The sequence below is a fragment of the Podarcis raffonei genome, chromosome 14 (genome assembly GCF_027172205.1).
Source record: "Podarcis raffonei isolate rPodRaf1 chromosome 14, rPodRaf1.pri, whole genome shotgun sequence".
In the NCBI taxonomy this organism is placed as follows: Eukaryota; Metazoa; Chordata; class Lepidosauria; order Squamata; family Lacertidae; genus Podarcis; species Podarcis raffonei.
The window spans coordinates 33,005,619-33,020,930 of NC_070615.1; the positions used below are offsets into that span (position 1 = coordinate 33,005,619).

Sequence of the window (15,312 nt, forward strand, 5' to 3'; positions counted from 1 at the left end):
ATATGTGTCAACACTGGGGGTTGTGGGGGTGGGATAATGTTGATCCTGTGGAGGGACCCTATGTTATATACACAGAGGGTCTTTCAGACCCTATAATGAAAAAGTGGTTTTCAGGCCCTTATCTGAGATCAGACCCTGAATTTTAATTTCTCTACCTGTTGAAGGACTTAATATTGGCTTTCTGTGCTGTGTGAAAGAAATCAACTTCCTGTATGAAGAGTCACTGTTGCCTATGCCATTGGACAGAATGAAAAAGATGTTTATGAAGCTACGGATCACTCTCATTATTATTACTTTTGGGGGGAGTGTTACAGAAATCAATTTGATTGCTAGAATATGGCCCAGTTTTGAACTCTGCACATGCCTAGATCTGAATTCTGATGAGAAAATGAGCATTAGAGCAGACTACAAGACTGAAGATCTCTAAAACTGACTTCTTGTCTGCATCGTCTGGATTTTGCCCAACCATAAGAATTCTATCTACATATCTACATTCACTTGCATGGGGATATTGCACAAAACAGCTTAAAAACATACACAGGATTAACACCTTCCTCACACACACAATGTTTCTCAAAATTCAACCCTTCATTCGTTCTGGAGATGCCACACTGTCAATGTACACTAGAGGAAGCAATATTCTTGGAGAGTGAGGGAATTCTGAGTTCCAAATAGGAGACCTTCATAGCCTGAGAAAAACTTCACTGACTGCAAAAAAAGTTAATGCATCCACTATGTACATAATAAGAGGCAACACACCCCACTATCAAGTGATTTCCTGTTTGCATTACTAATGGAAGCAAAGAGTGAAATACCACTAAGAGAACCAACTTAATTTTCACACGGGCTATGCACTCCAAATAATATTCATACTATTGGCTAGCAGAGGCATAATTATATGAAATACTGATGTTAGTGTCAACATGGAGTCCTCTCACATCAGAATGTTTCAGGGATTTCCACATTTTATTTCCAAGACACAAGATCTCTGCTCACTGAAAGAATTTAAACACCTAGAGAGAGAGAAAGAGACTCGAAGATCTATATATTAGATGTCTGTGAGTCTTAAAACTACTACTATGCAAAATAAATAAATAATGCAATTAGATTCTAATTATAAGCTGCTTGTGGGATATTTTCTTATTTCTGGGAGCAACAGCATCTGAGGATAATGAAAGCACTTAATTCCCAGCGTGAAGCCAACTAATCTGATTTTGAGATTTTATTTTATTTTTTTAAAATAGTGGCTGATATACCCGCATAGCCAAATTAATATTGGAAAATGGTGCTGAGTACCTGGCTTGGATGGTGGGGGAGGGTGTTTGTGGGGTGATATATATTTAAAGAGAGCAACCCTCTTCACATTGATGAATGTTGCTAATAAAAATCTGAACTGCTGTAAAATACTGGTCAAAAAGAAGAAAATAGAAATTGAAAGACTTGGCTTTTAAAGGTCAAAGATTAATTACTAAGAAAGCAGGTCAGTGAGTTTTCTGAACCCAGGAGAGCATGCTGTAGAAACCTATGTGTTATTGTGCATTGGGTTATAACAAACAGAAGGTACCAGGAATGGCTAGGGAGAAAAAATTCATAAATAATATGAATTACACCTCTTCATCTCTCCTCTGCAGATAATGAAAGGCTGAATTGCTACCTGTAATTAAACTTTTTTTTAAAAAAAAAAGTTTTCTAATCAGCAAAGCTTTATGTAGCCAAAAGTCACATGCATGCATAACACTCACTCACATAGACACCACAGGCCAGAAGGTACTAATATTGTGTTTTAATCAATTCCGTCCATATGCAATGCAAATGTGGAACTACCAGTGGCCTCGTGACTTTTATTTCTCTGCCCCAATAAATCTGTCTGTTATATTCTAAGTGAAAGCTGAGGGACGGGGGGGGGAGGGAGGGAGAGAAAGAGAAAGGGGCAGGATCCAATTTCACAGAGTTTGCAAATGCAAAATTGTGAGGATTTGTTAAAGGAAGAATGTATATATGCATGCTTCTGACGGCCAGCTGATATCAAAGTCGCCAATGAAAAGCATAGTCAGTGACTGGATTTCTTTTTCTTTTTTAACGAAGAGAAAAAAGAATGGGGTTAGCAAAATAAAGAAGTCACAATTCACAGCGTGCCTCCGTTTGGGAACTGCATGAATAGATATTACTGAGGGGAACTAAGCTGGACAGAGTCTGCCGTGTAAAAGGGACCGTCAGAAATAATCACACTTGCTGATTGGTGAAGCTTTTGAAAGCACCGCACAGGTCAAGGAACATAAATAAGTTGTGTAAATGCCGAAACATGATGCCTTTTGTACATCTGTGACAAGTTAAAACAATTTATCACAGGGTCAACAGAAATGAGAAAGCTGGGCGGGAGGTGGGAGTCCAGGACTCCCAACCAAGAGCAGTTTGCAAAGAAAAGCAGAAAATTCACAAGGAAAAGTCGTACGGCATTTCTGCTACATATTTAGCCATTTACAACGCGAACGAACAGTACCCATTAAAAGTCTTCCCCCAAAGATTGCACTCTTTTGATTGTAGAGCAGGAGCACATCTGCATCGCTTACAAATGACTCTGCTTGTGTGCTTAAGCACAACCACATGATTTATCACACTAATTCGTTCCCATATTTGACCACATCCCTTTGCACACATTGCAACCTTATTCTAGTTCCTTACGCTTTCTAAGAGAATTGAATCCAAGGGGGTGTTGCAGACGGGGGGTGGGTGGGACGACAACAACAGGACAGTGCTGAACATACAACTGCATAGGGTTGCTTTCCTGCACATTTATAGTTGTCATTTACCTGAAGCAACCTAGGATAAGCGACAAGATTACAGCTATCACTGACATCCGGTTTCAGGAGTGCAATTCAGAAGTTCTAATCAGCCTCTCGGCATGAACAGCCCTTGGTTAAAAAAAGAGAGAGCAAATTCTGTGTGCCCACAAGTGAAGAATCATGCATTTTCCGTTTTTGTTTTATTGGCATCCCCTGAAAAATCTCAGACGCATACTGTTTGGAAATGTGTTTCAAAAAACCCAAGCACATGCACACACACTCACACTGACACCCAGCAACATTTTACTACAAAGGCTGCGTATTCAAAATGAGCATAGTGCAATATTTCAGAAAGCAGCTTGTTTATAAAAACCACTCCACACAAACCTGGCTGGACAACTCTCCTACCACACAACCGGCATTTAGACACATTTAAAAGATATGCATCACTCCCAACAAACTCAGTATAATAGAAACAACAAACAACAGCAAACAATGAGATTGACATGGAAAGAAACTACCTACCCATAAATACATCATCATCTTGAAAGGGGGGAAAATCAAGGACTCTGCCAGCAAAAACGGAAGTCTCCTTTACTTCACTAAGTATGTCGGAAAGGAAAGAGAGGAGAAAAAAGAGAGAGAAAGAAAGAACTGTGCCCAGTGGGTAGTTAAAAAAAAAATCTTGCCTTTTTCTGTCAAGTCTTTACAGTTTTCTTCTTTTTCTTATACAAGTCTGTTTGTTTGTATGATTATGAGAATAGCACACACTCGTTCAACGTTTCAGTCGCTTTTCCCCCCCTGTGGGAGAAGTGATTGCTTCAGGCTGCTTCCCCCCTCCTCGTTTTCCTCTTCCGTTTTTTTCCTTCTTCCTTTCTTCCCTCTCTTCCTCCCTAACTCTGCCTGTCCTTTCTTGACTGTCAAGCTTCCTTAGGTAACAATTCTTGGTGTGTCTGTTTAATGAGCAGATCCGTGCACTAAAAGGCAGCCAACTACAGTAGTAGAATCAAGAGAGTGAGAGAGACTGTGTGTGTGTGAGAGAGAGAGAGAGAAGGGGGGGGGATATTATTATTAAATAACTAAGGAAGACTCCATGCAATGGAGTGAAGGAATGTTACATAAAAGAAATAAAAATCCTTAAATCGTCTTGAAGAACAGAAAGAAAAAGAGTAAAGTAAAGCAAAGCAAGAGATCCTAATGGCTCTCAAGCCATCACCTCTTTTTTTCCTGCAAAGGGAACCTGTTTCCTTTTTTTATTATTAAAATAATGATAAAATCTCACATTTCAGAACCCCCTCCCTTTAACTCAAAGTGATGATCCCATGGAAGAGAAAGTATTCTCCCTGCATCCCCTCTTTATCTCTTTAAATGTACTTCAGATAAAAGCAGCTGCTAGACAGGTCAAGGCCTTACCAATCTTATTACTCTAACACAAGAGTGTTCAACATACTTTTCTACAGCCATCTACTGACTTTACGGTGCTATTGCCACTGCTGTTTAAGCCCTGCTGAGAGATACCCGAGTATATGTGGAGCAGGGAAATGTTCGTTCTCTCTCTCTCTCTCTCTCTCTCTCTCTCTCTCTCTCCACCCCCTTCTCCTTTCTTAAAATATATATCTGAAGATGGCTGGGAGACTCATGGTTAGAGGATGAAGAAACCCTTCAAGTATAAAATGCAATCCCCCCTTTCCCCCCCGTTTTTTTAAATCAAGGCAAGTTTCTCAATAGTTTTCAATAGAAGGCAGATTATTCATCATATCAAAACAGGCTTTGCACACACAGAAACACACACATGTGGTTCAAAAGGGCACCACTTTCTTGGGATTCTGTGGTGTAGAATTTAAACTTGTCCAGTTCAGAAAACAAACAAACATATTTTAACTGTTATATCAAAACTATAATTTGTGAAATTGCATGAATCACTACCAAAAGACGCAGTGTGCAATGGTAATATACAATGTTGGGCTCGTTTATCCTGGACAACACCAACAATGTGTGTGTTTTTAGAAAATAATAAATTAATAAAATACTACTCCACATCCTGGGGAAGGGGCATGAAAGAACGACAACATAAGTGATCGTTGTAACAGGAGGATATGAAATAATCAAAACCAGTGACAATTATTGGTTAAACTTTTGCAATACATGCATTTGGAAAGATGTGACCAGGCAGTAGATTGTGCAACATTTCATAGATTAAAACAAACTGTTCTGGAAGTGGTCCTTGGGTGCATGTGTGTCCTACTTTAGAGAGGACAGTCCTCTTTCTTAATCTGCATCTATGCATGCATATTAGCATATGCAAATCAACCTCTTTTGCAGGGTGCCACATTTCTCCATTTTGAGGGGTGCATAAGTGGTCCCCCAGTATGTGGGCAAATACTTATTTCACATTGCTGAAGCCTCTTCTTGACCTGTGATACACAGTGCACACTTACTTTGCAATGGCCTACTTAAAACCAATTTACAAGCAGAAAAATGGGGGGGGGCTGTTTGTTTATTTTTGGTTAAAAATAGAGTGGGGAAATTACAATTGTTGTAAAGCCTATTATCACCCTTAATAGCTGAGCATAAACTTCACCAACTGCAGTCTGGGAAATGGTAAGCTATGCATAACAGGGCGATGTTAAAACTCATGCCCATGAACTGACATGTGTGGCATGTGCTTTAAAGAAAATATGCACTCAGAGATTTAACTTCCATAGAGCTGGAAGAAGAGGGCAGAACCTGCAGAATGACGCTTACAGTAAAGCCACAATAATAACATCAAAAACTAAATTGAGAAAAGGCATCCTGACCAAAACACATGAGGGGAGGAGTAATTAATGAGGATCAGATAACAAAAAATATGTCTCTATTTGCCAAAATATAAAAAAATCACTGAAATAAGTAAAAGACCATATGACTTTTCCCAGGTTCTGAAGTTCTACAATGCCTGGCCTTTTTTCCTGAAGCGAAACATAATCATTTGGCCTTTTCCAATGTTCTGCTTTATATATCTGGATTTAGTACAGAGCTCTGTGTGAGCTCACTTTGCTGCAGCTGAGTTCCTTTGTATCTTTTCCCCTTGTTTTACCAGTGCAGACATGCACTAATTAAAAACACAGCAAAAGGGGAACAGGGAACAGTTTTTTATGTGATTGTACATTTGGTCACATCAAACTTGTTCCCCCTTTGGAGTTTCACGAATGTGCCACGTCAAATGTGGGCATCAGCAAAAACACCACAGCAGAAGAATACTGAGGCAATCATAGGTGTAATCACATCAATATTTCTTCATCGGGGCACATGTGAAGATCAGTAGCATGGGGGTGAAGAGGGGCATATAAATTAACTGAAGCAAATGAAAGCAATAGCACTCTGCACATGTTCCATTTCCAGAATATTTGCTGCATTTGAAAATATCTGTCAGGAAGCAGGAAAGAGTGGTCTCAGGGGCTGTGCCCGCAACCCCAAGTCGTACAACTCCTGCCCCTGCTGCTGCTATCATTACTGGGGGTAGGCAGAGATCTTTTGTATGCACAGAGGCTCATCACATAATTTATAACATTTATGGTCCACACATTGCAGAAGCCTTCATGCATCATGAAGTGGTCTCAAGTTAAATGGGGATTCAAAAGAATTGGAATCCAGGGCAGAGTGAACATGGGGAACATTAAATGCAGGGAATGAGGCTCATCCTTAGGAAACACACTTCTAAAGCAAAACTGGGATGTGCAACAAAATGTTAAAGTGCAAAATGCTGCTGTTCAGAATACCAGTGACATCAACCACTCCCTCTTCTCCCTCGGTATCTGCTCCCTCCCAAACATTAATCAGCATCCAGTGGCTTCTGAGCATACTGTTCTCCTAGGCTGATTTTGGGGTTCCCCCCTTCCTTTGTTTTTCTTTCTAAATATTTTGTGTACACCTGCAAACTTTGAAGTTCCTCTAGGCTTATAAATGTCTCCTCCTTATAAGACTGGGGAAGGCATTCCATTCAGTTCACATTTAAAGATGAGCATAACTAACCCACACTTCTGTAATGATATGAAAACCAAAACACAGCTATCCATCAAAATGCACACTTTTCCAAATTTTACAATGCAGTTTTTCAGCCAAGTAATGTGAATAAGAATCCATATGGTGAAGAGTGTCTGAAAAATAGCCATATCAGGGGGAAATAACATTGGGGTGGGTGCTTGCTAAATTGTATCTATTAGGCAAAAATTAATGCAAACATGTATTAGCAAATATTGAATTGAAATGCTGATGAATTTTTGAGAATTGTTTTATTTAAAATAAGTTGCACACTGATAGAGAAACTGAACCTAAGAGAAACCAAAGTGAACAGATTCTCCCATCTTTCTATATACGGGCAGTGCAGTTTTGGTGACATAATGAATCGTACTCACATCCTGTATATGAGAAATAAGGGAAGAGATACATACTGAAAGAACTGGCTCCTAATTCGGACCTTCCTTTAATTTAAGGGGGAAATGTAGTTATATTTGTGGGTGCTCAGTCAACCAGTGACAAAGTCCTGCCTTAAATGAAGTCCCTGGGAACCTACATCTCCAGCTTAATCATACAGGGCAAAATATTGTGTAAATAATTTAAACACATCAGCTAAATCGTTGAATCATTCAGTGTGCCGTGGCCATTGGCAAATGGAGTGGCACTTGCTAAAGCAGCCCACAATGAGGTTCGCTGTGAGATATGATCGCAAGGGGCGTTTGGGAGTACAAACTAAAATCTTGATGATGAAGTGAACAGCAGTTGAGAGATCTTTAAAGACCGTGGCATCTGGAAGCATTTCAGTGTGCCACCCTAGGATGCTCATATAAAACTATGCTTCCCTGAGACCAACTAAATACCACTTCCTTGCGCAACAAAATCATGTTTCAAGTTCTTGTTCGTTTGGAGTTTTAAGGAACCCTTCAGCAAGCAAAGCATGGGTTCCGAGACGTAGCTATTCTCCTTCCTACTACTAGTACTGCTACTAATAATAATATCTTTATTGTCATTGCCCCCTCTCGGGGACAACGAAATTACTACTCAAGGCCTCCATGTGTTTGTTTATTCACCTTTTCAAATACTTCTAAGTCTATATCCGGCATTGTGGTCCTTAAGTTAATTACTGTGCATTGTGTGCTGTTTAATGTCTCTTCTGAATCCACAGCAAATTAATTTAATTGACCCAGTCCTAGTATTATGAGAAAAAGGACCAAAAATAGAATAAAGTGAACCTATCCATTCACTCTGTCCATCCCATTCAGGCTCATCAAGATGCATACAAAGCCTAGCCACAAAACCCAGAATGCCTTTTATGGTTTATTTGATTGAGATGGCAGAACTAGAAGCATATTCGTGCAGAGGCTGCACACGGGCAAATGGTTGGGGATCAGGTATCTAAAGAACTGCTACTTCCTGCCATCAGTCCACTGAGATCTTCATTTGGTGAACTCTGGTGCCCTCAGCTGGCTATCAGGGGGAAGACCTTTTCAGTGGTGGCCCCTCTTCTCTGGAAAAACCTCCCCAAACTTCTGGAAGGTACTTTTACCTTTAAGTGTAAGGTTAAAACTCCCCCCCTTTTTTATAAAGACTCTTGGCTGACAACTTTTTGATGACATTGTTTACTATTTTATGGACTATTAGATTTTAACATAGTTTAACAATTTCCCTGTGGCAGACAGACAGTTCTGTTCTTTATTTGCAGATCTTCCTGTTGCTTAATTTTATTCACACCGTTGTAGATGACGTACATCGTCAAAACAAAAAGTGACTAATAAATGTCATAGATAAATCCTACAGAAGCATCTCAGCGCCAGCAACTGTCTTAATATAAGGGCATTTGAAAATAGGCTTCTTTCCCATATATGTAATTTATCTGAATATGTGATTCTTGATTCAAAGACTTGAATAAACACAGCATGGACAGGGGGGCAAGGAAGGAGAAGGCAGACTCTTTAGACTGGGGTGTATGTGTGTGTGGGGGGGTGCTTTTCTGGTTGGCAGACCAGATTTTTATCTCGCCACCCCGGTGATATCAGGGGATGCTCTACTTTGAAGCTAGTTTAGAGTCTTGCAGGTATCCCAGTGTGAATCACTCTTCATAAGAAGTTGCCCTGTGGCATCACACTATGTGGAGGGCACTAGTTAGATGAGTCCATACACGTGGTCTGAATTTTGTTTCCTCTTCACCCAGGATGAAAGTGAATGCAAGGCAATTTGAGAAACAACAACAGCAACAACATCTCAGAACAATGTATCAAGGCTTAATTTAAAACAGGCAAAGAGGACCCTACACCACCATCCCTATAGTTTAGATGTCTCAATGAAAACAGTGTGTGTTCCCTAGCCCTCAGCACACTTCTGCTGGCAAAACGACCATGAGCAGGGTCCCAGACACAAACAGCAGATCTTAACGAAATTTGAGGAAGAGATTCCTGAAAAGTGGAAAAGCTCATTTCAAGGCCAAAGCCAGCACCTTGAATTGACCCCAGAAAAAGGGGGAGCATAAAATTGGCCTAATGGGGCTCATTCTGCAAACCCCCAGAGACAAAGCTGACTAGAGCATTCCAAACCAACTGAAGAGATATGCAGTTTTCACAAAGCAGTTCAGAATTATCTCACATGATTGAGACACCTACTGTCAAAGATATGCACAGAACAGTTCTGAATTGCTGTTGTTTGCTGCATGTATCTTAATGTTCCCAAACATTCATTGTACTTGTCACACAGAAGAAAAGGGGGGCGGGGGGAGGTGAGGAATCACAGTTTTGAATCGGTGTTTTCCATCACATGTACAACTGGCTTCCCTCTGAACTATACAGGCTAAATGCATTAGCACATTTTACGAGGAATATGAAACAGCTTGTGCAATTAAGCTGCCACCCACCCCACCCCTACACACACATACATTTTAAATTTGCTAACTTCTACCTATTCCACACAGTTATCTGCAAGACTGAATAGGTGGTTATATATTCAGAAGCAGAGAAACACACAGTGCCTCTGTAACATCTCTGCCTTCTCTCTAAGTGTATAGAGACTCAATGGGCAAATAAGTCTATATTTTGCTGGGTTCTGACCACCTTTGCCTGAGTTCACCCCTAACTTTGTTCCTTCCCATTTCTGCAACAATCTGCAAAGAAATAATACTTTGCACGAAAATTCACATTTAAAAGGGAATTCAAATATGTGTTTCTAAATGCATTCCCTCTCCAAACGCACATATTGAAATACATTTTGCCTCCAAATACATGTAGAATATATGTGGTTATTCATTTGCTTCTGCCTTTGAATTGAGAACCATATAGAACATTCAATAAATGTGGAAGCTGGTAAATAAACAAGCCCCAAGTGAAACATTAGTATGGGAGGTGTGGAGCAGCTTTGGTCATATTGGCATTCAAATATTAAATCCCCACCCCCATTCATCTCTACTCTGAGAGTTCCAGAAGTATCAACAAAAGCCCGAAGGGTTTACTAAGAAACCATATATGGTGGTATAAGTAACTAGGGAAGAAGAGTGTTGAGCTACTACAGCTCAGGTTTATGTTGTAGTAATATATAGTAATTATCTTATCCCAACCTAATCATTGCACTGCATTTTGTCAGAAGGTCCATTTCAGAAAGGGATCTTAATGTAGTACCACCTCCCATTTGGAACTGTCTCCCATTACACAACACTCAGGTATCATATCTATGGTCTTCTCTCCTCTTTCGACAAACCCTCTCAGTGGAGATTTTTAGACCAGTTGGTATTTGAATCAAATTTAAAATTGTTTTAATATAAATGTTTCAACTGTTAATATTGTAATTGTGTTATATAGGTTTTATCGCATTGTGAAATCACTTTAGGCGCTTCATAGGGAGAAAATCATAAAGGAAAAAATTAATAATAATAACAATACTTATCCTTTCCTCTTTTGACTTGGAATAAAGCTTCTCTAAATGCAGCTACCACACAACTGTCAGCAATGAGGACATCTGAAATCAACACCCAGTGAGACCAACCTGTTCACTTTTAATAATGATCCCTCAACTCAGTGTGGCTGCTGTGCCATATATTAGATTACTTCATATTAACTTAGATAATAATGCATTTTCAAATATCACATTAGAAGGAATTAGATTCCAGTGGTTAAACTGAAAATAAAATTTCTGATAGTGCTTTAGTGAATCTGATTCTGTGAGCCTCAGGAGTACGGAAGAGGCTCCAGAAGTTTTGAAAGGGCGGTTAAAGATGTTATTAATACGATAAAGGAGTATGCACAGTTATAGCACATGAATCATTTTTACATCAAAATTTCCCTGTTTTTGGAGCAGAGGCGCTCCACAGACAGCATATAAAAGTTCTCTGAACTGTGCCTCGGGGCTGTGTCAACTAATTATTTCTGTATTTGAAATTCTGTTCATTATGAAATTGATTACTCCAATCAATTTTTCCCCATCTTTTTTCCCTGAAACAAGTCAAATGGCACTCTCTGGTTCTCCCATTCAAGGAAAGTACAGAGCTTTCCTTTTGAGATTATGAAGCATAGTTTTATACAGGAAATTATTTTGTCTACACTGAATTGGACTCAGAGCTGAAGCATGCCAATCAGAACCTTGTAGTACAGCCCCACTTGGGTATCGTACTTCAAGGCAGGAACTGCATCATTGAATGATCTCCTGCATCAAAATACTAATATTGATAATCCCTGCACACAGAAAATTAGCATGTGTTAATAAGAAGAGGTCTAAGCTATTCATATTCCTGATATGTTAGCTTTATTCATGCGGGGGGGGGGGAGAGAGAGAGAGAGAGAGAGAGAGAGAACAACGAAATAAGGGGAAACATTCCAACATGTGATCTCTAACCATTAATTAGAAATTAAGACATCAGTACATTTCCCACTGTTATGTTTTAAGGTTCAAGGATAAGCATAGTCAGAAAGACGTCTGGAAAGGAAAGGGGGGGAGCTATTTTATTTGCCCTTCTTTGGGGACCAGGCCTCCAAACACACAGCCCACCCTCAGGTATGTGACAGAGACCAATATACTGGACGTTTTCTATCAGAAATGAATTAAAGTTTTTTTTGGGGGGGGCGCGTATGGGGGGCAGGCAAGAGCTCCCTGTAAGTAGCATAGGTCCTCAACAGTAGGTCCTTAGAAGAGTTTGACAATCTGTTGATGGACAGCCATCCTGACTCGGCCCCAGATACACTGACCAGATGTCTGGAAGCTGTGGCTGGATGGTTACGTGGGAGCCAGTTGAAGTTAAATCCTTCGAAGACAGAGATCCTCTGGCTGGGACGGAGCGATATGGGATTGAGGGGGCAACTCCCATCTCTTGCGGGGGTGCAATTAGTGCCAGCATCGTCCGTTAAGAGTTTGGGTGTAATCTTCGATACCTCCCTCTCTATGGAGGCGCAGATTACAGCTATAACAAAGGCAGCATTTTTTCATCTCCGCCAAGCTAAGCAGTTGGCTCCTTATATCTCTCGCCCTGACCTAGCCACTGTGATCCACGCGACGGTCACCTCCAGACTGGATTATTGTAACTCGCTCTACATGGGGCTGCCCTTGAGACTGACCCAGAAACTCCAGCGGGTGCAGAATGCCGCGGCGAGACTCCTTATGGGGTCTTCGCTGCGAGATCATATTCACCCGGTACTATACCAGCTGCACTGGCTCCCGGTGGAGTACAGGATCAGGTTTAAGGTGCTGGTTTTAACCTTTAAAGCCCTATACGGCCTAGGACCCTCGTACCTACGGGACCGCCTCTCCTGGTATGTCCCACAGAGAAATTTACGGTCTGCAAATAAAAACATCCTAAAGATCCCAGGCCACAGAGAGGTTAGGCTGGCCTCAACTAGAGTCAGGGCTTTCTCGGCCGCGGCTCCGATCTGGTGGAACGCTCTGTCACAAGAGACTAGGGCCCTGCGGGACCTGATATCTTTCCGCAGGGCCTGCAAGACAGAGCTGTTCCACCAGGCCTTTGGTCAGGGCACAGCCTGACCCCCTCCTCTGGCAATCTGCACAGAATTTTGCTTGATGGTTGCCATTAATTTGATTTTAATTTGATTTTAATTAATTTTATAATGAATGTTTTTAGAATGTTGGACTATTTTGATTGTTGTTAGCCGCCCTGAGCCCAGCTTCGGCTGGGGAGGGCGGGATATAAATAAAATTTATTATTATTATTATTATTATTATTATTATTATTATTATTATTATTTATTATTATAAGTATAAATACCATTCACCTCAATTACCTTACTCATCTACTGTCACGCTCAACTGAATTCCACATTTTTCAGGTTGTTTTGTTTCACTTTCTATTAACTTGCTGAGTGGACAATCAAGTTTGCTAGCATGCACCGAGCTAAGAGTTTCTGCAAGCTGTAGTATTTACATTTGTGACACAATTGTAGGGAGCCGGGGAGGAACCCAGGTTGGGAAAGATGGAACAGTGTTGTCAGGGAACTGACATCGGAGATCAACGGAGAGGGAAGACGCTCCGAGGATGCAGGGGAGGGGACCAGCAAGGAGAGAGGGAGAGCTTCGGCTGGGGAAGGAAACCAAGGTGACACCAGGAAGAAAGGGGAGGCTGAGAGTACTTCAGAGGGAAGGCTCCGAGACTCTGCCAGTGAGACCAGTGGGGAGAGCGCAGGACCTCCGCTTGGCACGCCTACTCTGCGCAGAAGGCTTCCGCGCAGAGAAGCTAGGTGGAGACTGGCGGTTAAGGAATTCTTATGTTGGAAGAAGTTCAGGAAACGCCCACTGACGGAATCTAGCAGTGATTAAGACAGTGGCATTTGCGAGGCGCTGTCAAACCAGGGAAGTTTGAGCTATATAACCTGCTTGGAGGCAGTTTGGAGTTTTACGCATGAGCAACACCTTTTCCCATTACAAGTGTGATCCAAACCATTGACTCATGACTGAGAGACCAGTTGCCATTGGCAAGGGATATGAAATTCAGTCAGATCATTGGAAGAGGGGTGGGAAGCAAGAGGTCTAATTTGGTTCCATAAAGGAAGCTGGATAAATGGTTGTGGGAGTTGGAGAGATGGACAAAAATGTAATTTGTCACAGTTTCTCTTCTTTCGAAACTTAATTTGCGTTTGTTACATTTCTTAATCAGTCTGCCATCAAAAAGCTTCACAAAAAACTATCATGCACCGTTCTCCTAACATACACATTTTAATGCAATTTTGCATAATATGCAGCACTTTCCAAGCAATTTCTGCCAATCCAATATAATGCAATTTTGTATGTTATACATACAACACTTATACATACAAACCTTAAAACTTTCCTAATACTGGAAAATTGTATTGTAGAATCCAAAAAGTACATATTTCAGCCTCCCTGAGATCTAGTGATCTCAGTGATTTTTGTATGTTTTTTGTATGATCTAGTGATTTTTGTATGTTTCTCTTGCTCTCTCTCTCTCTCTCACACACACACACGTTCTTTTCACTAATATATACATTTTTATACACATTATTCAGTTGGAGAACTGCATTGTAAAACATGGAGAAGTGCTGATTTTGAAGGGAAGTTATGTTTAGGTTTGTGTATTGATTTGAGAAGGGTGGTATATAAATCTAATAAAATAAATACAAATAAAATACAAAGCTAGCTGTGTTTCAGTTCTTGTGTTGTTTTGCAAAGAACAAACAAAGTACCTTATGTTTTAATTTTAATGCAAGCCTACTTTGTTTGCAACTTTCCTGAATTAGTTTGCACTTTCCAAATTAATCAGCCTTGAATTTCTCCCTTATCCCTAGTTGGGACAAGTCAAACAATTATTCTGGCAATCTATTTAGTCACTGGTGATTGGGCCTGTTACTCAAAGCACAGAGCCCCTGTTGCAGAGCTGCTCAATATGGGTTTGGAATTATAGTGGGGAGTGGGGGGGGGACAGAGAGAATAAAAAACTGCAGTTCTAACTGCAGCTTAATTTGCAGGTTTCCCTGGTGGGCTGGCTGTAAGGATCTATTTTGTTCCTTTTGAGCCGATTTGAATAAGAGGCCATCGTGGGATACTGCTTGGAGGTCAGCGCCAAAATACTGCAAATGGCTTCATTTGTTTTGGAAAGAGTTCTTTTGATGCCCAGTCCAGCCACCTCTGTGAAGGATATTCCAGAAGAGTACTTTAAGGAGAATTGATGTCAACCAAGCTTTAAAACAGCCGTCGAACCCCACTGCTGCTCACTGGCTCATGAACACCCTGGCCACTTCATGTCAGCTCTGTTTTTGTCTGTGTTAATCGATTCTAGCCTATATAATTAGTTTCCCGTTTTACCTTTTACAGTGCTTGGGCAGCTGAGGGGAAATGAAACAAAAGCAAGGAGGTGTGGGCAAACTGGGGGGGGGGGGGGAGAAGAAAGATTTCTCGACTTGGAAAGTTGGGAAGGAATGTTCAGAAAAGAGTTCCAACCAAGTTCTGAAGCAAAGATGGAGAACCATTTTCAGCCTGAGGCTGAGTTGCTTCTTAAAAGCCCTTGGGTACCAGTTGCAGGGAAGTGTAAGTGGGAAAAGCTGCTGTGTGCTCA

At 40.8% G+C, this 15,312-nt stretch overlaps 1 protein-coding gene across 23 annotated transcripts in view; it reads right to left on the reverse strand.

Moving 5' to 3' along the window:
• The window catches only part of RBFOX1 (RNA binding fox-1 homolog 1), a 1,472,193-nt gene that overhangs the window by 469,419 nt on the left and 987,462 nt on the right, over positions 1-15,312 (reverse strand). Inside the window, exon 1 of one of the 23 annotated variants that reach the window (XM_053365893.1) lies at positions 3,309-3,776. The exons of the other annotated variants lie outside the window; for them this stretch is intronic. Coding sequence (XP_053221868.1) covers positions 3,309-3,326 — 18 coding nt within the window. The 5' untranslated portion in view covers positions 3,327-3,776. Of the gene's footprint in view, positions 1-3,308; positions 3,777-15,312 lie in introns of those variants that run through there. 23 annotated transcript variants of the gene reach the window in all.